The 23,677-nt window shown below is 43.1% G+C and overlaps 1 protein-coding gene across 4 annotated transcripts in view; it reads left to right on the top strand.

Moving 5' to 3' along the window:
• Window positions 1-23,677, top strand: part of TTC7B (tetratricopeptide repeat domain 7B) — a 247,880-nt gene that overhangs the window by 68,600 nt on the left and 155,603 nt on the right. For all 4 annotated transcript variants that reach the window (XM_032344681.1, XM_032344682.1, XM_032344683.1 and 1 more), the window contains one exon: window positions 12,472-12,593. In XM_032344681.1, coding sequence (XP_032200572.1) covers window positions 12,472-12,593 — 122 coding nt within the window. The remainder of the gene's footprint in view (window positions 1-12,471; window positions 12,594-23,677) is intronic.

The following is a 23,677-nucleotide window of genomic DNA, read 5'->3' on the forward strand; positions in this document are numbered from 1 at the left end:
GATGACTTCACTCTTGAATATCATACACTCTGAGCCCTGCTTTTGGCAAATGAAATCATCCCGTCTCTGTCCTTTGCAGGCAGCAGCCAACCAGCTGCTTATGGCTGTCCTGAGCAGACCAGGCTGGAACTTCACCTTCCGCCGACAGTTCACTTCTTCACACCCTATTTGAGAGAAGTGAACGCTAAATGATGGGCTACCAATCGACTTTGACGGGCAGTGTTAGGGCTAAAGTTTTGAGGAGAAACAGGCAGTCCCCAAATATTGCCGGGCCCCATCGGATTCCTCTGTTCTTCGGGGAGCTGCTCCCTGGTGAGCATGGTCAGGCCCTGGCCTCCTTTCCTCCTTGCTGTTGCCACAGAGCTGAGGTGCCAGACTTGGTGGGTGAGATTCGGGTGCATCTTGAATTCAAATGAGACATCCCAGGAGAAGTGCTCGGTGCTGCTGATGGCAGAGGCATCCACACAGCCATGTTTGGGGCTTTCACGTGTGAGACAAAATAAAGGCAAAGCTTCTGCCTTCCGTGTCCTTTCCGTTCCCTCCGTCTCCTCTTGGACCAAAGCGGCAGGGACCAGGTTCTTCCTTGAAGAAATGGCAAGCCAGCGACCAGCCAGTAAATGTGCTCTGACTCCAGGCCTGCCATCTGACTGACGGGGATGGGGGGCCACATGCACTTGAAACTGAGTTAGAAAAGTCTGGAAATCAGAAAAGAACAGTAGCTTCTTTTAATTTTCGTACATCCTTGGTTAGTCTTTGTCCTCATAATCTTACAGCGTTAAAGAGTGTTGTCTTTTTTCACTCAACATTATGTCAGCACTTGAAAATGTTTTCATGGAGATACACTATTTCATCAAGTGCATGGCCTCTATGATATAATTACCTTCTTGTTGGGTCCGACCTGTTGTAAATAACGCTGATGTTGCCTTCCTTCGGCTAACTCTCCCCTTGCTGTCATTGTTCCCCAAGGGCAGATTCCCACAAGTGGAGGTGTTTTTGACATTCACTTCAACTACATATTGTGTCCCCTTTGCTTGTTACGAGTCATGCCAACATTTCCCTTTGGCGCGGTGCAGGGAGGGGGGGTAGTGGTCGCTTTGCACTCTTGACGGGGTTGCTGTTATGTAAATGTTATTTTGCTGGTTTGCTAGGTGACAGTGGTGCCTTGCTTGAAATTTTGGTTTACATTTCTTTGACTATCAGTCAGGGTGAATTTTTTTCCCATCTGTTTGCTTATGATTTATATTTCATTTCTTTTTGAATTACAGCATTATTGAGATAGGATTCACATACCATACAAATCACCCATTTAAAGTACACAATTCAATACTTTTTAATATATTTAGAGTCATACAACCATCACCAATATTTAATTCCAGAACGGTTTTGTTGCCCCAAAAAGAAAACCTGTCCCACTAGCACTCACTCTTCATTTACCTCTGATCTCCCCTAGTCTGAACAGATTTGTGTATTCTCAACATTTCATACAAATAAAGCCACACATCATAGGGTCTTTTATGACTGGCTCCTTCGGCATGTCCCAATGCTGCATTTCTTTCTACTGACAAATAATATGTGATTTTATGGATATGCTGCATTGGGTGTAATTATCCATTCATCATTTGTCATTTATCATTTGGGTTGCTTCCACCTTTGGGCTCTTATAATAAGGTTTCAACAAACATTCATATACAAGATTCTGCGTGGACAATGCTTTCATTTTTCTCGGGTATATACCTAGGAGTGGAATTGCTGGCTCATATGGTAACTTTATGTTATATTCCGTTCTTGTCTGTGTATACTTTCTGTCCAGTTTTTGAATGAAGTCATTGACAATTTGAATAAAGTCTACATCATAAATATGTTAACTCTTTAATCATATTTGCTCTGAGTATTTTCTCAGTCACTAAATTTACATTTTTAAGTTGCTCATATATTTTAAATCTGTATATAGTTTAACCTGATTTTTTTTTTTTTACATTTATTTCATTGTTTTAAAGCTGAAATATTGGGATAGACTCCCTCCAAGATTTAAAAAGTTTTCAATCCTTTTCCATATTTTCAAAACAACTTTTAGCTTCCAAATCTTCTTGGGATTTATTTTGTTGTGCGACACTAGATATGACTCTAAATGAATGTTTTTCTCAAATTTCACTACCACTTTAAGATGATCTTATCTCTGTTTTTTTACATTTGCTATCATATATTTTAAGTAATTTAATAAAATTTTAGATACAGTAGTAATTCCTGGCTTTCCTATTTTGTTTTGCTGATCTTATATTGTACCAGTATGTCACCATTCAATAAGTACTTCTTTATGACTGGTTTCAACATCTGAAAGGATTGTAACTACATATCACTTGTATTTTTCAGAATATCCTTAGTTTATTTCTGATGATACTTCAAGGTGAATTTTAGAATAATTTTCTTGAGTTCTAAAAAAATCCTGCTGGGATTGTTTGGATTTTATGAACCTTATACATAATTCGGAGAATTTTTTTATTTAGTCTTCACTCATCTATGACCATGATATCTCTTTCCATTTTGCAAGACCTTTTGTTTCACAGATTTTAATGGGTTTATTTTATTCCCAGGTTTTTCTATTTGTATTGCTTTATGAATAGGATCATTATTTTTTAAATTACATTTTCACATATAGCAATGCTTCTGATTTTTTAATTCACTTACACAAACATTTGTTGAGTCCCTTTTTTTTTTTTTTTCAGAGAGAGAGCAAGAGCATGAGCAGGGGTGAGGGTGAGAGAGAGGGAGAGGCAGATTCCCTGCTGAGCAAGGAGCCCAATGCAGGACTGGATCCCAACCCTGGGATCATGATCTGAGCTGAAGACAGACACTTAACCGCCTGAGCCACCCAGGCACCCCTTTTGAGTGCTGTCTATGTTCTGTACTGTGCTTGATATCAGGGGCACTGGCATGAAAAAGCCACAGAGCCTGTCCTCAGGAAACATATGATCTAACAAAGACCCAGGCCTATAACCAGTGTGGGCCATGCTTTGGTGATGAACACTCAGAGGACTCTGCAAGCCCAGAGAAGTGTCTTGGTGGACCAGCCTGGTAGTTCAAGGATGGTTCCTGAAGGAGAGGACACCTGAGCTGAATTTTGAAGGCTGACAAGGGTAAAGACATAGGAATATTAGCCACAATGCTGAATTCTACAAAAATAGAGTTGATTCTTTTCATTTTTCTAAGAGTATGACTATGTGGCAGAGGAATGATTGATTCCTGCCTATTTCATATTTTCCTTTTATCTCCCTATCTTCAGATTCTTTTCTTTTTAAAGAATTTACTTATTTGTTTGACAGACAGAGATCACAATTAGTCAGAGAAGCAGGCAGAGAGAGAGGAGGTAGCAGGCTCCCCGCTGAGCAGAGAGCCCAATGCAGGACTGGATCCCAACCCTGGGATCATGACCTGAGCCGAAGGCAGAGGCTGTAACCCACTGAGCCACCCAGGCGCCCTCCTATCTCCAGATTCTTTTTTCCAATCTCCAGATTTTCTAAAACCATGTTAAAAAATAAAAGTTTTTTTGTTCCTACTTGAAGGTAACTCTTTAATATATCCCCATTGAGGATTATTATTATTTTTGAAGATTTTATTTATTTATTTATTTGCCAGAGAGAGAGAGTGAGGACAAACAGGCAGAGGAAGAAGCAGGCTTTCCAGTGGGCAAGAAGCCTGATGCAGGACTCGATCCCAGCACTCTGGGATCATGACCCGAGCCAACACTTAACCAACTGAGCCACTCTGGCGCCCCTCCATTAAGGATTATAATGTTTATATCTTCATTAAGTTTCCCACTTACAATTTGTAACAATCTTATCAGATATAATTATCCCCATTACACAGATGAGGACAGTGAAGGTCTGAGATTGAAGGAATTGTCCTAAGTCCACAAGTGGTGAGGGGTATCAGAACCTGACTTTGAACCTGGGTCTTGGGACCTAAAGTCTTTGCCCCTCTTGCTGTCGTGCTTCCTTAGTCACCGCATATATGCTTTTGCCAAAGCGGGCCGCGCGTGTTAAGGATGCTTGTTGGCAGTCCTGTTGCAGGGAAGTGTTTATCCTCAGAACAAGTGGTGGCTTCGACACTGCCAAACAGTGCTCCTGCCCAGGCCCATGTGTTAGAGGCTCTTTGTGAAGAAGGGATGAAATCCAAGATGTTTAGGCTTAAGGCTAAACCCTGAGATAAGCTATTCTCTCTGCCTCCCCACTTGTATCTTCCCCGTTCTTCCCATTTATAACCTAAAGCCTCATCCTGGCAGCTCTGACCTCTTATCTTTTGGGCTTTGTTCTGCCAGCAAAGGCAGACTGATGGGACAAAGGGGAAGGAGCTGGACTGCAGAGTCAGGTGGACGTGAGTTTCAGCACTGACTCTAACACTTGCTACCATGCAGTTTGGGGACTCACCCAGTGGAGCAAAGCTTTGCTTCCTCCTTCAGTGCAGCAAGGGGAGTAGTATAGGTCTCAGTGGCTTTTTGTGGGGGAATAAATGAGAGAGCCTATGTGCCTACATAGTGCCTAGTGCAGAGTAGGTTACTTTCTTACTGCTTTTTTTCCTGCATTTCTGGTCGGTCTTGCAAATTCATTCATTCATTCATGTATTTCATTCATTTATTATGTATATTGAATGCTTACCCTGCACCAAACATTGCAGTAGACCTTGAACATTATTAGTAAGTGAAATAGATGTGGCCCTGACTTTGTGGATGTTTCAGCACCACAGAGGGAGACAGTCAGTAATCAAGTTTAAAAAAAAAAAAAATACACTGATAAATGCAGTGAAGGAATAGGTTGGGCTGCTGGGAGAGGGAATAATAGAGGTAGGCCTATGTGATGTTACGTGGCCCTTCCACCTAAGAGAAGGCCCTTCCAACAGGGTGACAATCAAGGTGACACCTGAAGTATGAGAAAGATCACAAGGGCAGCATGACCCAGTTTGTGTTGTAGAAAGTTATTCAGACCTCTTGTGGAAAGTGGGAAGGAAGAAAAGGAGCACGAAATGACATGGAGAGTCCATTTAGGAGACTATTGTGGAAATCTCACAAGAAGTGATTGTAGCTTCCGTGAAGGTAATTGTTGTAGAAATGGATAGATACGGACATTTTGAGAAATAATTAGGAGGAACTTGGTAATAGATTAGAGAGTGTCAGGGTTTCAAACTTTACCTCCCTACCTCCCACCCAGGGTCTGATTTGGGCATCTGGGTGGATGATGTTACTTATTAAGATGGGATAACTAGAAAATTATGTTTTGGGGTGACACTGGGCTTCTAGGAGCTTTACTCATGCTTAGAGTTTTCCTGGAAGTAGAATTTAAGTGGTTCTTGCCCCCAGAAGACATTCTAGGAGCTAGGAGGGAGAGGCCCAGAAAGGGCCCCTTGAGGATGAGCCCCATCCCTGAGGTCTAGGTATGTAGGCCCTTCCTAAAACTGAGGCTGGACCAGGAAAATCCAAGAATTTCTCCCTCCCACCACCAGCAATGTAACAAAGCACCAAGTAACAAGTAACTGTAGAATACTGCTGGGAAAGGGGCATGAATTTGGAGAGAAATCACCTCTAGTCCAAGCATACAGGGACTGCTGAAAATAGGATGGAGCAGAAACACTTAGAAAACCCCTCCAGAATCCCGGTCCCACAGTAAGCACAAGTCAGTAGCCCACTGCTTGAGGACTTTGAAGTCTGCAGTGTATGGAGGTAATTATAAAAACAGCAAAGCCCAGCCCAACTTCAACTACTGACTGGATTGACTCAGTCCCCCACATTTGTTGCCTTATAGATGAAAAGAGGTGCCCATTTTCAGGTATAAATATTATTTACCTCATCCTTATTCTCTACACACAATCTTAAACATTGTATTTAAAAGTATGAGATATACACAAATGCACACACAAACTGTTGTGAGGAGCAATAAACAAAATGAAACCCAGAAGTGACCCAGGTGTTGGAGTTATCAGATAGGAGCTTAAAAATATTAATGAATAGTATGTTAGAGATGGGGCGCCTGGGTGGCTCAGTGGGTTAAAGCCTTTGCCTTCAGCTCAGGTCATGATCCCAGGATCCTGGGATTGAGCCCCACATTGGGCTCTCTGCTTAGCAGGGAGCCTGCGTCTCCTCTCTTTCTCTGCCTACCTCTCTTCCTACTTATGATCTCTGTCTCTCAAATAAATAAAATATTTTTTAAAAAATAGTACATTAGAGGATATTGTGGAAAAAGTATACAACATACATAAAGAGATGCGAATTTCAGCAGAGAGATGGAAACTATAAAAATGTAAAACCGAAATGCTAGAAATGATAAAACATGATATAAGAGATGAAGAAACTTTTTTTGTTAAGATTTCGTATTTGGGGCACCTGGGTGGCACAGTCAGTTAAGTATCTCACTCCTGGTTTTGGCTCAGGTCGGGATCTCGTGGGTCTCTGGGACTGATCCCCATGTTGGGCTCCAAGCTCAGCAGGAGGTCTGTTTGAAGATTCTCTTCTGCCCCTTCCCCACTCTCACGTGTGTGTGTGCTCTCTCTCTCTCAAATAAATAAATAAATCTTTTAAATAAAAGGTTTTATTTTTAAGTAATCTCTACCTCACCAACATGGGACTCAGACTTACAGCCCCAAGATCAAGAGTCATATGCTCTCCAGGAGCCCCAAGATAAATAAATTTTTTGATGGCTTATTAGAATGCTGGACACAGCTAAGGAAAAAATCTTTCAGTTGATCGTAGGTTAGTAGAGATGATTCAAATAGAAACACAAAAAGAAAAGAAAAAAAGAGTGGGGAAAACCAAAACAGCATCCAAGAAATACAGAAAAAATCTGTATTTGGTGTCCACAAAGGAGAGGAGAGAGAAGCTGAAACAGAAGAACTATTTGAAGAGAAAATGGCTGAGAGTTTTTCAAAATTATGAAACACAACAAACCACATATCCAAGAATCTCAGAGGACCCCAAGCAGTATAAACAGAAACCTACACTTAGATGTATTGTGGTTAAACTATTGAAAATCAAAGACAGAATCTTGAAGGAAGCCAGAGAAAATGAAATTTTAAATACAGAAGAATAAAAGCTAGTAGTTACAGCAGATTTGTCATTAGAAACAATGCAAGTTAGAAGATATCAGAGAGATGGTTTTAAAGTGCTGGATGAAAAATTTCAAAACACCTTCAATGAAAGAATACAAAAGACTTTGCTTTTTTTATAGGAGAAACAAAAGTTGAAAGAATGCATTAGCAACAGACCTGCATAACAAGAAATGTTAAGGAAATTTCAAGCAGAAGAAAATAAAGATATATACAATGAAATAAAGATCATCATCAATGGTGACAATGAGCATACATATAAAAGACTTTTCTTATTTTAGTTTTTAAAAAATATAATTGACCACCTAAACCAGTAATAGTAAACATATTGTGGAATATACAATAGGAGTAAGATGTGTGACAACCAAAGCACAGAAGATGGGGGAAGAAATGTAAGTCTAGTTTTATAAAGCATTTATACTATATATGAATTGGTGTGATATTATTTGAACATAGACCGTGATAAACTAAAGTGCTATATTATATAAAGAGATGGAGGATGGAGGCATGGGTGAATGGACAGGTAGACAAACATAATTAACCAGTCATTAGTGGAAATGAAATGGAATCATCAAAAAAGAAGAAAGAGAGAGGGGCACCTGGGTGGCTCATGGGTTAAAGCCTCTGCCTTCAGCTCAGGTCATGATCTCAAGGTCCTGGGATCGAACCCCACATTGGGCTCACTGCTCAGCAGGGAGCCTGCTTCCTCCTCTCTCTCTGCCTGCCTCTCTGCCTACTTGTGATCTCTGTCAAAAAAATAAATAAAGTGTGTGTGTGTGTGTGTATATATATATATATATAATATATATATATATATATTTTAAGCAGAATGAGAAAGAAAAAAAGAAACAACAGATGGGACAATTAAAAAAACAACAAGCAAGATGGTTCCAATCATGTCAATGGTTACATTAAATGTAAATAGTCTGAACAATTAAAAGGAAGAGATTTTCAGATTAGATGAAAATGCAAGCCCTAATATATGCTATCTATAAGAAAACCATTTAAAATTAATATTTAAGTTGACAAAAAGTAAAATTATATACCATGTAAACCATAATCAAAACAAAGCTAGGGTGATTATTACATCAGAGAGTAGAATTTAGAACAAGGAATATTTTCAAGCAATAAAGGGAGAAGTTACACTAGAAAGGAGTCAATCAACAAGGCACTGTAATTCTAAAAGTGTATGTAGTTAATAATAGAGCTTCTAAATGTCTAAAACAAAATATATAGAAGAATTTATAGCATTAAATGTGTATTAGGAAAAAAAATTCAAATCCATGGCCTAAATTTCCAATTTGAGAAACTAGAAAAAGAACATTAAAGCCAATTAAAGCCAAAGCAAGCAAAAGGAAGGTAATAATAAAGATCAGAGCAAAAATCAATGAAATAGAAAAGAGATAAACAGAGAAAATCAGTGAAACTAAAAATGGATTCTTTGAAAAGATCCATAAAATTTGTAAACTATTAACAAGATTGAACAAGAATAAAAGAAAAGACACAAATTACCAACACCCAAGATGAGGAGATGGTACCATAGATTCATAAACAAAAGGCTGCAAGGGAGGGCACCTGGGTGGCTCAGTGGGTTAAAGCCTCTGCCTTTAGCTGAGGTCATGATCTCAGGATCCTGGGATCAAGCCCCACATCAGGCTCTCTGCTCAGCAAGGAGCCTGCTTCCTCCTCTTTCTCTTTCTGCCTGCCTCTTTGCTACTTGTGATCTCGGTCTGTCAAGTAAAAAAAAAAAAAAAAAAAAAAAAAGACTGTGAGGGGAGGGGTGTCTGGTTGGCTCAGTTAGTAGAGCATGTGACTTGATTTTGGGGTTGTGAATTTGAGCCCCATGTTGGGTGTAGAGATTACTTAAAAAAAAAATCTTTTTTTTTTTTTTTTTTTATTTGAGAGAGAGAGAGAGTGAGCATAGAAGTAGAAGCAGAAAGCTGGACATGGGACTTGATCTCAGGACCCTGAGATCATGACCTGAGCGAAAGGCAGACACTTACCCAACTGAGCCACTCAGGTGCCCTAAAAAATAAAATCTTTAAAAAAAAAAAAAAGGTGTTAAGGGAAAATTGTGACCAACTTTATGCCAATAAATGTGATCACTTAAAAAAAAGATTCCCTGAAAGACAAACTACTGAAGTTCACTGAAGAAGGAATAGATAACCCAAATATTCTTGTGTCTATTAAAGAAATTTATTATTTTTTTTTAATTTTTTATTTTTTATAAGCATATGTTTTTATCCCCAGGGGTACAGGTCTGTGAATCACCAGGTTTACACACTTCACAGCACTCACCAAAGCACATACCCTCCCCAGTGTCCATAATCCCACCCCCTTCTCCCAAACCCCCTCCCCCCAGCACTAAACGAGAAAAACATGCAGCCAAGAATACTATATCCAGCCAAGCTATCATTGAAAATAGAAGGAGAGATTAAAAGCTTCCAGGACAAACAAAAACTGAAAGAATTTGCAAACACCAAACCAGCTCTACAGGAAATATTGAAAGGGGTCCTCTAAGCAAAGAGAGAGCCTACAAGTGGTAGATCAGAAAGGAACAGAGACCATATACAGCAACAGTCACCTTACAGGCAATACAATGGTATTAAAGAAATTTAATTTGTAGTTAAAAGCCTTTCCGTAAAGAAAACTACAGGTCAAGTTGACTTTATTGGTGAATTCTACCGAACACTAAAGGAAGACATGTCAGCAATGCTGTAAAAACTTCCAGAATACAGAAGAGGAGGAAAACATTCCCTAACTCATTTTATGAGACTGATATCTCTTATGAATATAAACGCAAATATTCTTAACAAAATATCAGCAAACCAAATCCAACAACATATAGAAAAGATTATACACCATGACTAAGCAAGATTTCATTTCAGGAATGCAAGCTGACTTAACATGTGAAAATCAATTAATGTAATGTGTCAGTAGAATAAAAGACAAAACCCATATTATAATGATATTTTCAGTAGAGGTAGAGAAAGCATTTGACAAAATCCAGTACCGTTTCTCGTGATAGAAATAGAAGTTCACATCTTCAACCTGATAGAAGGCACCTATGAAGAACCTACATCTAACAACATATATAATAGTGAAAGACTGGGTATTTCGCCCCTAAGATCAGGAGCAAGACAAGGATGTCTGCTCTCTCTACTTCTTTCTAGTATTGTAGTAGAGGTTCTAACCAATGCAATTAGGCAAGATAAAGAAATAAAAGACATGTAGGTTGAAAAGGGAGAAGTAAGACTATCTGTCTGCAGATGGCATGGTCTTGTATATTGACTATCCTAAGGAATTCACACTTACAGACCCAATTTTAACTAGTAAATGATTTCAGCAAGAATATAGAATACAAGGTCGGTATAAAAACTACACTTTTATTTTTCTACACTAACAACCTGAAAACGGAATTAAGAAAACAATTTCGTTTATAATAGCATCAAAAGATGAATATACATGGGAATAATAAAAAGAAGTACAAACCTTATACCCTGAAAACTACAAATCACTATTGAAAGAAATTAAAGAAAACTAAATAGTGGTAAGACATCTCACTTTTATGGAGCAAAAGACTTAATTTGTTAAAATATATCTGTATCTACATCTATACTCTCTCCATGCACCCACACACATATATACATATAATAAATACAAGATTTATTTTTAACTAAGACAAGTGCCCATACCTTTAATGACTCTGTGTAAAAAAAGACATTTTTCTGAAGTTGAGTGATTACTTTGGTCACATTTTAGTTTCTCCTGTTAAATTTAATTAAAATTAAATGTAATGGTTTCCATTTAAAACTGGCATATGAAACACAATCTCAGTTTTAGGAAAATGACTTTTACCTTTCTTTCCCTGATACGTATGTATAGAGATACCTGAATTATTGTTAAATAAATGTTACCTGGTTATTTCTGTGTGATGGAATTTTGAGATGATTTTTAATTTTCTTTCTGTACTGTACTGAACTGGCTTTGCTTTACAGTAATCACAGTATTTTTAAAAATTAAAAACTATTCTTGAAAGCAAATGAAGGCTAATATTTTTTTAAAGGTTTAAGTGTTGGGCCTCCAAGTGGAGATGACCAGGAAGCAGTTGAATGTATAAGTCTAGTGTTCAGAAGGAAAGTCTGTAGTAGAGAGGATAACTTTGGGAGCTGGCTTCAGAGATTTCTATGGGTGAGATCATCCTGAGAGAGACTTACAGGAGACCGTGCTCTTTGCATGTGCAGCTCTTGGAGGATGTGTTGGGGAGGAACCTGCAGTAAAGCCCAAAATGACAGTTCACATGGGGTATGAGGAACACCTACTGCTTAGCACTCGCAGAGCCAAGTGCTAAGTCGGGAAGGAGCCAGGCAGTTTTGATAAGATGCTGGGCTGTAGTTCAAATGCAAGGGTTGCTCACCTGGATTTCATCCCACAACATCTGTTCATTGTGCACTTTCTTTGCTGTTTCCTGAAACTTAAATGTTAGAGAACCAGCAATTGCTTCAACTCCACATGGAGAATACTTCTGAGACCTCTAGAGTGTCTGAGCTTTGGCTTACAGCTGAGTCTTTGAAGGGCTGCTGACTTTCAGCAGATGGGGACAACATGTTTGGAGAACACGTATAGGGTTTTTAAATGGGCCGCAAGGAGCTTCTGTTTGATAAATGCTTTATTTCACTTGCCAGTATAAAGCGGGTAACCTCTAATAGTAGACATGTGTTTACACTTCTCTGTAACCCACTCGACTTGAAGGTCTTTCTCCTGATTCGTTGGCAGTCTTTCTTGTGGGGCTAAACATTTAGACCTTTACAAGCTCATCATCTCTTGACAAAAGATCAAGTTTTGGGAGAGAGAGAGCTTAGTTTGTTTTTCTCCGAAGTCCCCTTGAGAGTCCATAGGCCTTCGCTTTGGACTAGAGAGCTCGCTCTCCCTGGGGAATTTCGGGGCCAGTGCCAGTCATGGCACTTCTCAGCTTAGTTTTCCTTGGGTTCATCAAGCTTACTTAGGGCTGGAGCCTTGGCCCACCTGTCTGTGACCTCACCCATCGGTGGACGATGACTCTTCCTGCCTGTTGCCAGGACCTGTTTCTTACTCCCCCTCTCCGGCCACATCCTGGCACCTAGCAGAGCCCCTCCGCCTCAGTGCTTCCGCTGGCACTGTGTACCCCTCAGCACCCTTCAGTCCTGAGCCCTCCGTGCCAGGAGAGCCGGGCACACCCCAGCTTTCCTAGTCTTCGCGCCCACCTCTGCACCAGTCCCCATGCACCGATGCTGGCGCGAGGACACTGATCCATCAGGCCGTGCAGCGCGTTTAGAGATGTGGTTTGAAAGGATTAGGCTTGGATGTGGATCTGATTAGTTTTCCGATTTTCTCCCCTTCCAGGTAATACTTTCCAATATTCAAAACAGAAGCCCTAAGCCTGGCCCTGCTCCCCACGATCAAGAACTAGGTTTTTTCCTAGAAACAGGACTTCAGAGAGCCCATGTCCTCTATTTCAAAAATGGGTAAGCCTTCTTCGTTTTTTAACTCAGGTTCCTAAAGGAGGAAAGTAGAAAGCCTCACCATGCTATCTCCGGTTTAGCTATTGTACCAGAGCAATTTTAAATATGAACTATGATTGGAAGGGTTTTTTAAAATCGTGAATGTAGGCTCTTTTGTGTCTTCTCCCCCAGCTCTCTCCCTTTGCCATGAGGTGTGAAGATAGGAGAAGGGAGGATGGAGGGCCCCTTCATGAGTAGGAGGCATAGGTTGGAAGCACCAGCTGGGTGGGTGGGTCTCTGGGGAGTCAGCTTTAGGCCACACCCCCTCTCCTGGGCAGTGGAGGCCAAGGCCAACCCCTTTGGTTGGGGGAGGAGTCAGTCACCTGGAAATCCCCGCAGTTGGCTTCTCAGTTCAGAGAATTGAGTCTGCCAAATCTCTAGCAGTTTTTAGGAAAGTGAGTGTGGCTCTGCTGTCACCCGGGCACACTTTTACCTTGAGCTGCTTTCGAGAAGGCTTTAAGAAAGTTATCAACGCGAACGTGAGGGATAGCTCTCTGATACATTTGACGTTTGTTTTCCTTTCTGTGTTGCTTTTATGAGAAATGCGATGATTGTCTTCCAAATCTCTTCAGCTGTCCCTTGTTTTGACCTTGTGCTGCAGGATAGATGTGCATGAAGACCCACAGTAGGTATCTGGCTTCTCCATAGCTCCTCGTAGGCCTGTTCCCCTTCCTCTAGAAGTAGTCCAGTAGTGCTTGGAACCACAGAGGGGACATGAGTCCCAGCCTTTGGATAAATGAACAGTGGAGTTGCTCCCTCTTCATTTTCAAGAGCATCAAACCTTGGGGCGTAGCTCACGGAAGTGGCGTTTCTTCTGCCCAGTGGCTCAGAGACATGTGCAATCATTTCTCATTTGTTGCCGGTAAATGCTTTCCAAATCCAGTTAAATTGTTGGTTGGCTCCAAAGGCCATTGGTTCAGATCAACACGGCGTATGAAGGTTCGCAGTAACACCCCAAGGTTTGGATTGGCCCGAGGCCTTGGTGGCCAAGAAGATGCTCTCGAGTTTGATCTCATCTGCTATGGATTGGGTTCGTCTGAGCAATAGTGCATGTCCTCTAAGCTGAATTTTTAGTTCTATTTCCTATGGTGTTGTAAATAGAGGGGGAAGGGAGTGAAAGTGGAATTTTTTTTTTTTTTTGAGTGATTTGTTTCTTCTCCCTATTGACAATAAATGGTTGTCATCACAGAGGAACCCCAACCCTGCTCTCTCTTCCTCTAACCTATAAGTGTTTGTGCTTGTCTCCCATATGCAAGTCCAGAGGCAGGAATGCATTCGCTTGGGGCTTTCAGGGTTGCCAAACCACTACTTCTATTGAAAATGCTTTGGATTTTAGGATTGGTGAAGGTGGGCTGGATAATTTATTTTCATCTGAAGCCTATTCATTGAAGAGGAAGAAGCTAGTCCCGTTGGGCTCTGACCTCCTGCCCTGAAATGTTGGCTGCCCCCTGGAATCCAACTAAAAAATATAATGATGACAGATTTGCCCTAGAAGACTGATTACATGCCAGGAATTGCTTAGCGGCTCATCTCTCTTTTTATTTTACCCAAGTTCAAGGAGTTTCCCATTGACATAGCCAAGGTGAAGGGACTGCTTAACTTTGAAGACTTTTCTCCTTTCTTGTCCTCTCACTCTTTTTATGGCTTCAAAGACCAGTGATAGGATTGGCCAACTGCTTTAGAGGGTTCTTGCTAGCTACCATGTCCTTTGCAGCTGGAATGAGAGATTACTTTGAGGTAGATGGAGGCGAAGGCCAGTTTGGGGACCACAGACTATGGATGAGAGGAGAGAAAGCAGCAGGAGCTTTTGGGCATGTCCAGTGCTTCCAGGCTGCCTGACTTAGAGCAGTGGATTTCTCAGGGCCCAAGAACCATGCCTGGGTCATTGTCAATGGACTTTCACAGCTGGGATCTCTATGGAGTAGGTGGGGACATCTGGAGGTAGCTGCTGTCCATAAGCACCAGTGGCTTCCCACATCCGGTCTTCTGATGTGTTTGCTCCTTTTTGTTTTCCTGCACTTTATTTTTTAAATTACTTTTATTTTTATTTATTTTTTTGGAGAGAGAGAAAGAGAGCACATGCGTAGCAGGAAGTGGGAGAGGGTGAGGGAGAGAGAGAATCTTAAGTGGACTCCATGTCCAGCACAGAGCCCGACTTGGAGCTCGATCTTAAAACCCTGAAATCATGACCTGAGCCAAAACCAAGAGTCGGACACTTAACAGACGGAGCCACCCAGGTGCCCCTCTGCACTTTAGAAATCTGTATCTGGAAGGGTATCATGGGTAGCATTTGATTTGCAAGGATTAAGGAAATGGGCTATAGAAGAGCTTTGCAATAAGAGATGGGAATTGATAAAGCCCATCTTTGTCTTTAGAAATGTACTTCGATATCTTCAGCTTCGTAGTTGTCATCCCTGAGGACTTACTGAGTTTGAGTAATTAATCTTATTCTTTTATAGTCCTCCCATCTTTCCCAAGAGTACATGCCCAACCAGTGAATTCGGGTCTCCTTCAGAAAGCACCCGAGTCCCAGACCAAGGCTCTTCCTTCACTGTCCTTGATCTCCATGGCTTCGGCTCTCTCCCGGGCACTGGTGCCCTGCGAGGCTGGCGCCATGACTAGTGTTGTCCCCGTGTGCCCATGGTGACCTGGCTGCTAGGATCTGCCATCCGTCCTCCTAGCACTGCTCCACTCAGGGGAAAGGCTGTGTGTGCAGAGGCCGGGTCCGACGCTCCGACAGTGAGTGGTCTCTCGTCACCCTGCCTCGCCAAGGCACTGGACCCAAGGATGAAACCTTGCCAGGGGTGGTTCCCAGCCTGTGCTGTCGATTGGGGTTTTCTCCTCCCACTTTTCCTTGCAGCTTTTCCAGCACACGCCTCAGATCGTGTTTCCTTCTCTCTCCTCCCCTTTTCCTCTTCCCGCACATCCCCTGTAGCCTCTTTCCTCCCGGAGGCACAGAATACCTGGTGCCATCTGAGCCCCACCGAGCCACTTCTGTTTCGGGTCTAGTTCTCCTGTCCCTCTGGGTAGCAGGAATAAACCTGGGAGGGATGAAAAAACCCCTCTTGCTCAGCTCTGCCAAGGGGAAATGAGAGTGCATTAGCCTCAGGAGGTTGGGACACAAGCTCCAAGCGTTTCTGGAGTGGCCTTGCCCAGGCAGGCACTCAGAGGAAGAGCAGCAATTTGGAACCAGTCCTTCTCCTCACTGGATCTCAATTTCTTTATCTGTAAAATGGGTCTAACACCCCCCCCACCCCAAGAGCTGAGGTGAGACACAAGTAAGACAACGTGTGGAAGCACTTTGCAAGTCATCGGGCAGGTAGCGGGCGCCCAGCTGTCGTTTCCAGGGATGCGGATGCCTGGCCAACTTTCCAGCAGGACGGGACTAGGTGAAGGTTGGCCTCCAGTGGAAGTGGGAGTTTGCAAAGCACCCATCACTCATTTGATTGCCGAGCCTCCATGACACATTATTAAGGGAAGGTCATTTATTTTCAACTGCTGGTTTAGATGAGCTCAGCTCAAGATGTGTCCTGGTTGAGTGGCCTAGTGCTAATGACTGAAGACCTTGGTGCGCCAGAGAAAGGAGGTGGGGTGACTGGTCTCATGGGGTAGCGAGGGCCGCTGGGCAGCACAGCTAGTGCCCAGAGATGGCTTCAGCCTGGGGGTCCCCATAGCCTTGTTGTTTGGGGTGTTAAGATTTTTAAAATTTTATTTTTAAATAATCTCTACACCCAATGTGGGGCTTGAACTCACAACCCTAAGATTAAGAATCACATACTCCCCACTGAGTGAGCCAGGGACCCTCCTACCCTCAGCCTTCGAAGGGAAAGAGAAATGATACTCCTCACTGGAGTCTTTATGGCCAGAATTTCCAGGAAGCTTGGATTTGGGGTGCCAGTTATGGTCTGCTTGCTGGTTTAGGAATATTTGCCCAACTCTTATCAACAAAGGGTGGCAAAGGACATTTCAAGTATCTTTGCTTCTTGTCAGCCCTGTCAGACGCACTGGTTGGGCAAATGCATGGCAGCTGGTGTTTTCCTTGGCTCTGAATTGGTTTTAATTCAGGGAGGGTGCAGATACATTAAAACAAAAAGGCCAATGCCCCGCATCTCCTGGGAGATATGCCCGTGGGTCATACTCTTTGCTGGGGTACATCACGGAGTTCTGCCCAGGAGACCCCGACCTGGAGAAGGTGGGAAGTCAGGGGGTACCATGAGACTCGGGTTGCCCTACCATGCTTGGTGCCAGGCCGGGGAATAAAGTCATGTAGAGGGGAGTTTGGGGAGTTTTGTTATAGTCGATCCAACAGACCACTGATCACCACTGTGCACTGGCTTTAAAAATCCCCAGACTTCCTCGGTAATTTTGTTGACCTTTGTGACTCTTCAGCTCTGCTTAATGTGGCCTAGAATTAGCAGGCCGAAAAAGGGGTCGTGGGGCCTGCAGTGTGTCCTAGTGGCTGCCGAGGAGGGCGCTTCCTATGTTTCCGTCCCAGAGACAGTAGCCGCAGCAGCCAGCCCACATGGCCATGGGGCGGGGGCTGGCCAGGAAGTGAGGGGGGGCCCCGTGGTGGCTCCCCAAGCTCCAGAGCAGCTTGGAGTTGGCCTGTGCATTCTAGCATTCTGGCTGTCTTCTCTCCCGCAGTGGTAAGAAGTGTTCACTTTTTAATCTGCACGTGACTTTTTATAGCCTAAATCAAATGCAACGAATAGAGAATTCAGATGTTTCCAGGAAGCATTTAATATGTATCAGCTTTCTGTCTATGAACAGTCTTTGAGAGAAATTCAGATATTAGAAGGAAATGGGCCTGCATTTTAGGAGACAGTCGGAGAGAAGGAAGGGTTTAGATGTAAATGTAGGTAATGTTCTGTTGTATAAAGGAGTAAACCATGGGAGATCACTTTAACTGACCGAAGTGAGCTCGAGTTTCTAGGCCCATTTAATTCTTCATTCAGGAAGGTCATTTGTTCATCACGTAAGGAGGCTGACTTGCCTGCGTGTTAGGTACTGGACCCTGTCCTAGGCAGCGGCAAGGAGGAGGAGCAACGTCCCTGCCTTGCTACAGCGCACAGCCCCATGGGGAATTAAGGGTGCAAACGAGCAGTTTCAGGATAGTTTGTGTGTGCTGACTAGGCGAGTTCAGCTTGCCACAAAAGCAAATAAGGAAGCTGCCGTATGGACACAGCTGCACGATCTGGAAAGGGCAGCGAAGCTGGAATAAAGCTTCAGTGAAGGGCGCTCATCCTGTCCATGCGAATTGATTGGGGAAGCCAGGGCCCCCTCCCAGACAGTGGGTATATGAGTGCAGTTAGAGCCTACTCAGCGTTGTATATATCCTGCAGGGTATGAGGAGACCAGTCTGGCTGGAGTGAGGGTTTCTGTAGAGATCTGTGGATTTTATATAAACCTCTCAGCAGAGCACCTGGCACACGGTGGGTTTGACCAGTCACTGGACAAGTATTTATTGAATTCCCCGATGTGGCCGGTACTGTGCCTGGTGCTACGTTGGCAAATAGAAGAGATGACATGGTCCAGGCTTTCAGGGAGGATGCCGTCTACTGAGGGAGACAGACAATCAGCCAGGAAACTGACGATACTATTACAAATTAGAATGCGTGCCAGGGAATGAATGGATACAGGGCGTGTGGTTCACAGAGGGCACCTGCTTAGGTAGGTGGTCAGGCTGGGCCCCCTGAGGAGGCGACCCAGAGCCCTGGACATGACGGTGAGCAGGAGGTAACCCTGCTGAGAGCAGGAGAAAGAGGATTCCAAGTGGAGGGTCCAGCATGTGCAAGCTCCTGACCCAGGAAAGAGTTTGATGTGCTTCGGAATCTGAAAGGGGTCCAGGGTGGTAGAAGCCATTGCGAGGGGGGAGAGAGGCACGACTGGGTGTGGAAGACTCTGGTCAACCTCGCTCCCTGTGCTGAGCACGTCCCGTGAATCATCTCACCATGGAGGAGAAGTTCCAGAATCGTTGAGCTGATGGTGGGGTACAGAATCTGTCAGAGCACGTTTGTTTCGATCACTGCCCTTTCTAGATGAGTAGTCTAAGATCCAGAAAATCACATGCAGTATTGTTTCATAAATGTTTATTGAGAACCTTTACTAGGTTACTTACTAGAGCCAAACACTGTTCTAAGAGAACAAGTGAGACCCAGTCACTGCCCCCTGTAGAGTTTACATTTTGGTTGGGAAAACAGTCAGTAAATAAGGCCACATAGCTGGTTGGTGGCAGAGCTGGGACCTGCACCTCCTCCTTATGACTCCCAGTCCCATTTCTCACCACTTGGACCACATGGACCACACCCAGGTTGTACCCTGTTCTTGAAAGTGGAGCACTGAGCCTCAGAACTGGAATGAATACACTGCACTTAGAAAACCGGGACTTTTAAAAGCCAGTCTAGATATAATTATTTATGTAACCAAAGCATCAGCCAAATCTTCTCTGTTTGTTTAAGTGTAGACTAGGTCTGGCTAATCCCTTCAGAACTGTTAGTATGGAAACAAAGAAATCTTTGTCAATTTTAATTATGAAACTCCAAGGCCAATTCATCAGTGATGAATTACGGGGCATGAATTCTAGGGAACAGGTAATTGCTTTCAGGGTACTAACAATGTGTTAGAGTTCTGGGTCGTCTGCAAGCTCTGTGAGCACAGGGTGGGCCATTCCAGGCTTCCAGAGTGCTGAGGTGGGGGCGGGTGAAGGGAGAGGGACCAGTAAACTAACTAGCAGTTATCCCATCTTATAAAGGCCTTTCCCCACATGGTTTTGACCAGCCATACACTGCCTCCTTTAGCCACCATTTCAAATTGGAATTCTCTGGAACGTGAACTGATACAGGAGTTTATTTTAGTTCTTCACCAGAGATTTGTCTCGGGTGGTGATTTTCTCTTTTAACAGGGGCAAGGGGAAAGGAGAGATTCTTTATTTGTTTATTCATCCCTCAAATATTCATGTGCTGGGAGCTAGGGTCAAGACAGCAAATGATCCCTATGGACTTTCTAGTTCAGCAGCAAACTAATAACTACCAGTGGGTTAAGCCTTAGGAAAACAGGAAGAAGACAGTGCTAAGGTTTAAAATTTACCCTATCACTTTGCAAGTTTTCCTAAATAGAGACAGTTGTACAATACAGTGTCTAACAATGAAAATTAACTTAATTTTTTAAAAATATTCCCATTACCTCTTGATATGACCGGAGATGGACCCCCTGGGAATTCCTGATAACAATGGCAATGTTTGCAGAGCGCCTCTGGGATCACAGTCTGGATGGGAGTAGCATGACTAGAACACCCAGGAACAGACAGTGTAGCAGTGTGCCATGAGCGCTACTCCCAGCTCTGTTCAATTTCAGGTATGTTGTGATATTCACTTGTTCCGCCAACATTTGTTCAGCTCCTGCTCCGTGCCAGACATTCTTCAGGTGCTGGGGATAAAATGGTGAGCAGCTGGACACGTGGCTTGCTCTCAGAGAGACGTTAGATCATTTTATTCTTGGATGTATCGCGCTGAGATAGTGTTCAGCAGGCGAGGGACCCATTTCTGGGAGAGTCCATTTTAAAATGAAACTGACCTAGATTTGGTGATTAAGGGAGGTTTCCCCGAGGGAGTGACTGAGCAGAAGCCTGAAGACAAATCGGACAGATCAGGGTGTGAGAGCTAACTAGCAACGCCAAAGTGGGGCGGGAGGGATGCTTATTATTTAGACCTGAAGGGATCTTCAAAAGCATCTAGTCCAACTAGCCGGTCCTTTTTCCCCAGCCTTACTTTTTTCCTTAACATTTAACCAGCATCAAATATAAACAGTGTTAACCAGGGTCTTCTTAGGTTCAGTTAAACATTCCAACTCAAGACTTCCATAGGCCACAGTTGACTCCCATCTAAATAGATCTAGAACAGGATCATGAATTGCCAGCAGGGCAACGTCAGGGGTTTCTCTTCTATGTGAATCATGCCCTCAGCAGTCCATATGGCCGCCCAGGAGCTGTTCTGTTTGCCCCTCCCCGCTCAAGTGACAGCTCAGCTGGTAGAGAATGAGCCTCACAATGAGTGAGTTTGGGATCTGTCCCAAGAATTCAGGGTTTCCCGAAGGGATATGCTCAGTTTTAAGTCCTCACGTTAGGAAGGACTTAGGAAGTCCTCATGTCAGGAAGCCCAAGCTACGATGTCCCTATCAGATACGAATGGTCCTTCTAGTCCAGATGCAAGTTATCAATCAGGGGTCATTTTTATCATAAACAGTGTTGCCTAGTAACATAATCGACATTTTATCTTTATTAGGTTTCCAGGGAAACAGAACTAGGAAGTTAACCTCAGGTCAAATTCTGGAGCAGAGATGGAAAGGAATTTGTTAACCCTTTGTTCACATTGTATTTTTTTTTTCTTATCTAATTTGTCTGTCCCTCTTCACTAGAATATAAGTTCCACTTGGGTAGAAATGTCTCTTTTGTTTGGGGAGGTATGTGTACCTTGAGCAATGTCTGGTATAAATTGTACATGAGTGAATGAATGAGTGAATGAGCATCTCGTTCTCAGCGGATATGGCTGTGGCTCACAGATGCCTAATGGTTACATGCTTTCTTTAAAGTTAGGTAGCGTAGCATATATTTATTGAGAGCTAAGTAGAACTTACTGGCCTGATTTCTGCATCTTGGTGGTGGAAAGGGAGATGTGCTCTGCTTATCTAGGTCTTTCTGCATATGATGTCCTTCCGCTAAAGGAAGGTGGAGGGGGACAGGTATCAAACACCTTCCTTGACCTCAGTATGAAATAATACATTTTCTGCGTAAATCATAGGGCACTTTGTTTTCTCCCTATCTCCGAGATTGGACAGTACTTAGAATAATGGTGTGTTAATTATAAGAAAATCCTTGGGGCACATGGGTGGCTCAGTCGGTTAAGTGTCTGCCTTTGGCTTGCATCATGATCTCGGGGTCCTGGGATCGAGCCCTCATCTGGCTCCCTGCTCAGCGGGGTGTCTGCTTCTCCCTCAACCTCTCCCCGTCTCCCCCTCCCATGCTCTTTCTGTCTCTGTCTCTCAAAGAAGTAAATAAAATCTTTAAAAAAGAAAAGAAAAGAAAAGAAAAGAAAGTCCTCAAGCAGGCTCTGACAGACTCTCATTCCTGAGATGCTCCTAGTTTAGCGGAATTTCGGTAATTAGAGGCCTCCTCACTTAAGCCTAGCGTATACACATCTGGATGGGAGTTCCAGAGTTCCCACAGCAGGAAAGAGAATTATTGTCTTCAGTGGTTTAGTTGATGAGAAAGTTTGCTCCCAGGACCTCCCAGACCCGCATTTTTTAAGCATCTCTTCAACTTGAAACTCTGTGGAGCCAAGTTGGACCCAGAGGCATGTGACAGTGTTTATGGCCTTTGTACACAGCCCCTGAAGGGTAGACGGTTGAAGTGACACATGTGTGTTGGGAAAGAGGAATTCGCATCCTGTCTGGTCAAGAAGGAAGGCAGATGGAAGGCGAGGTGAACCATGAGAGACTATGGACTCTAAAAAACAATCTGAGGGGTTTGAATTGTCAGGTGGGTAGGAGGTTGGGTTACCAAATGGTGGGTATTAGAGAGGGCACGGATTGCATGGAGCACTGGGTGTGGTGCAAAAATAATGAATACTGTTATGCCGAAAATAAAAAAAAAATTAAAAAAAAAAAAAAAGAAGGCAGATTTTACCATCTCTGAGCCTCTCAGACTGTGGGGACCGTTCCTGGTAATTTGGTGACATCTGTGTCACAGAGTGGGTCCAGATGTGTTTGCCCTAGAAGGCAGGTTGCATGGGAGAAGTTGGGGAGAATAGGCAGCACCCCTGTTCTGGCTCTTGGCCAGAGCAAACTCCTTAACCTGATCTTTTCCTTCCTTGGTTTGGGTGTCAAATGCATCGATATTTCACGTGAGAGGAGGGTTGGAGGGCGTGAGGGCGCCAGCTCTTTTCAAGGGATACTTCCTACCTGTTTCTTTTTAAATCATTGTTTTTCTCTCCATTCTTTTTTCCCCCAGAGGTATTTTTAGTCAACTCTTGTAGTTACAGAGAGAGATTGAGTTAAAGCCCAGAAAATGACTGAGACATCTTTGCAGAATTTCTGACTTTTCTTAGGAAATACTAGAACCTTCTACTAAAAGTGAGAGGGGCTATAAATTCTCTTATAAGTATCTGCCTTTATATTTTTATGGCAATGTCTACTGGAAGTCTGTACATCAACAAAGAAATCCACAATATATTTGTGTGTTTTCATAGCAAAATCCTGCATTAAATTGTAAGAGTTTAAAAAAGTTAATGAATTTTTTTTCAACTGACATTTGGTTTTTCCACCTTCCTCTCTATTTTAGGTTTGAAATTTTCTCATTTTTTCATGTAGGTGACTTTGGTGGTAATTCTTTAGGCCTGGCACAGACCCGTCTTACCTTCCGTCTGCTAGTTCTTGTTCTTCTGTCCTCTCTGTGCTGGCAGGTGCTTGGTTGAAGGCTATGGTAGCTGGTTCTCCTTTGAATCTCCCTGGCAAATTAGCATCAGAAGCACCAATCTCTGCCTGTTGGGAATAAGCAGCTAAAATACCAGGAAGAATCAAATGCTGTGTTTCTTCTAAAGAATACCCCAGAAAAACTCATTAGCCAGCCTTGGTAAAAACTCTGAATTACAGATCTTTTAAAAAGATGTAATTATATTGCTTTCAAGTACACTTTGAGCTAGTTTTTTTTTTTTTTAAACCAACTATTGCCCACTCAATTCCGTGCATGCTTATTGAGAGCCTGCCGGGCGCCAGTCACTAGGGTAAGCTCTGGGATATGAGATGAATAAAAAATGTTCTCTGAGCTCATGGGAAAGACAAGGATGTCAACGTATAATTGTAACACCTGGGGAAAAGCACTGTCATAGAGGGATGGGATGGAGAATTGAAGGGAGGGGAAGAAGCGGCAGCCACCTGCCAATGTGAGTTCATCCGGTTTCTTAGAACTGACATTTGAACTTAGTCTTTGAAGGAGGGGTACAGTTTCCTATCTCAGGGAGGATTGAGGGGGACAGGGCTGTTAGTCATGAGTGAAT

Source organism: Mustela erminea, chromosome 5 (genome assembly GCF_009829155.1).
Source record: "Mustela erminea isolate mMusErm1 chromosome 5, mMusErm1.Pri, whole genome shotgun sequence".
NCBI classification, from domain to species: domain Eukaryota; kingdom Metazoa; phylum Chordata; class Mammalia; order Carnivora; family Mustelidae; genus Mustela; species Mustela erminea.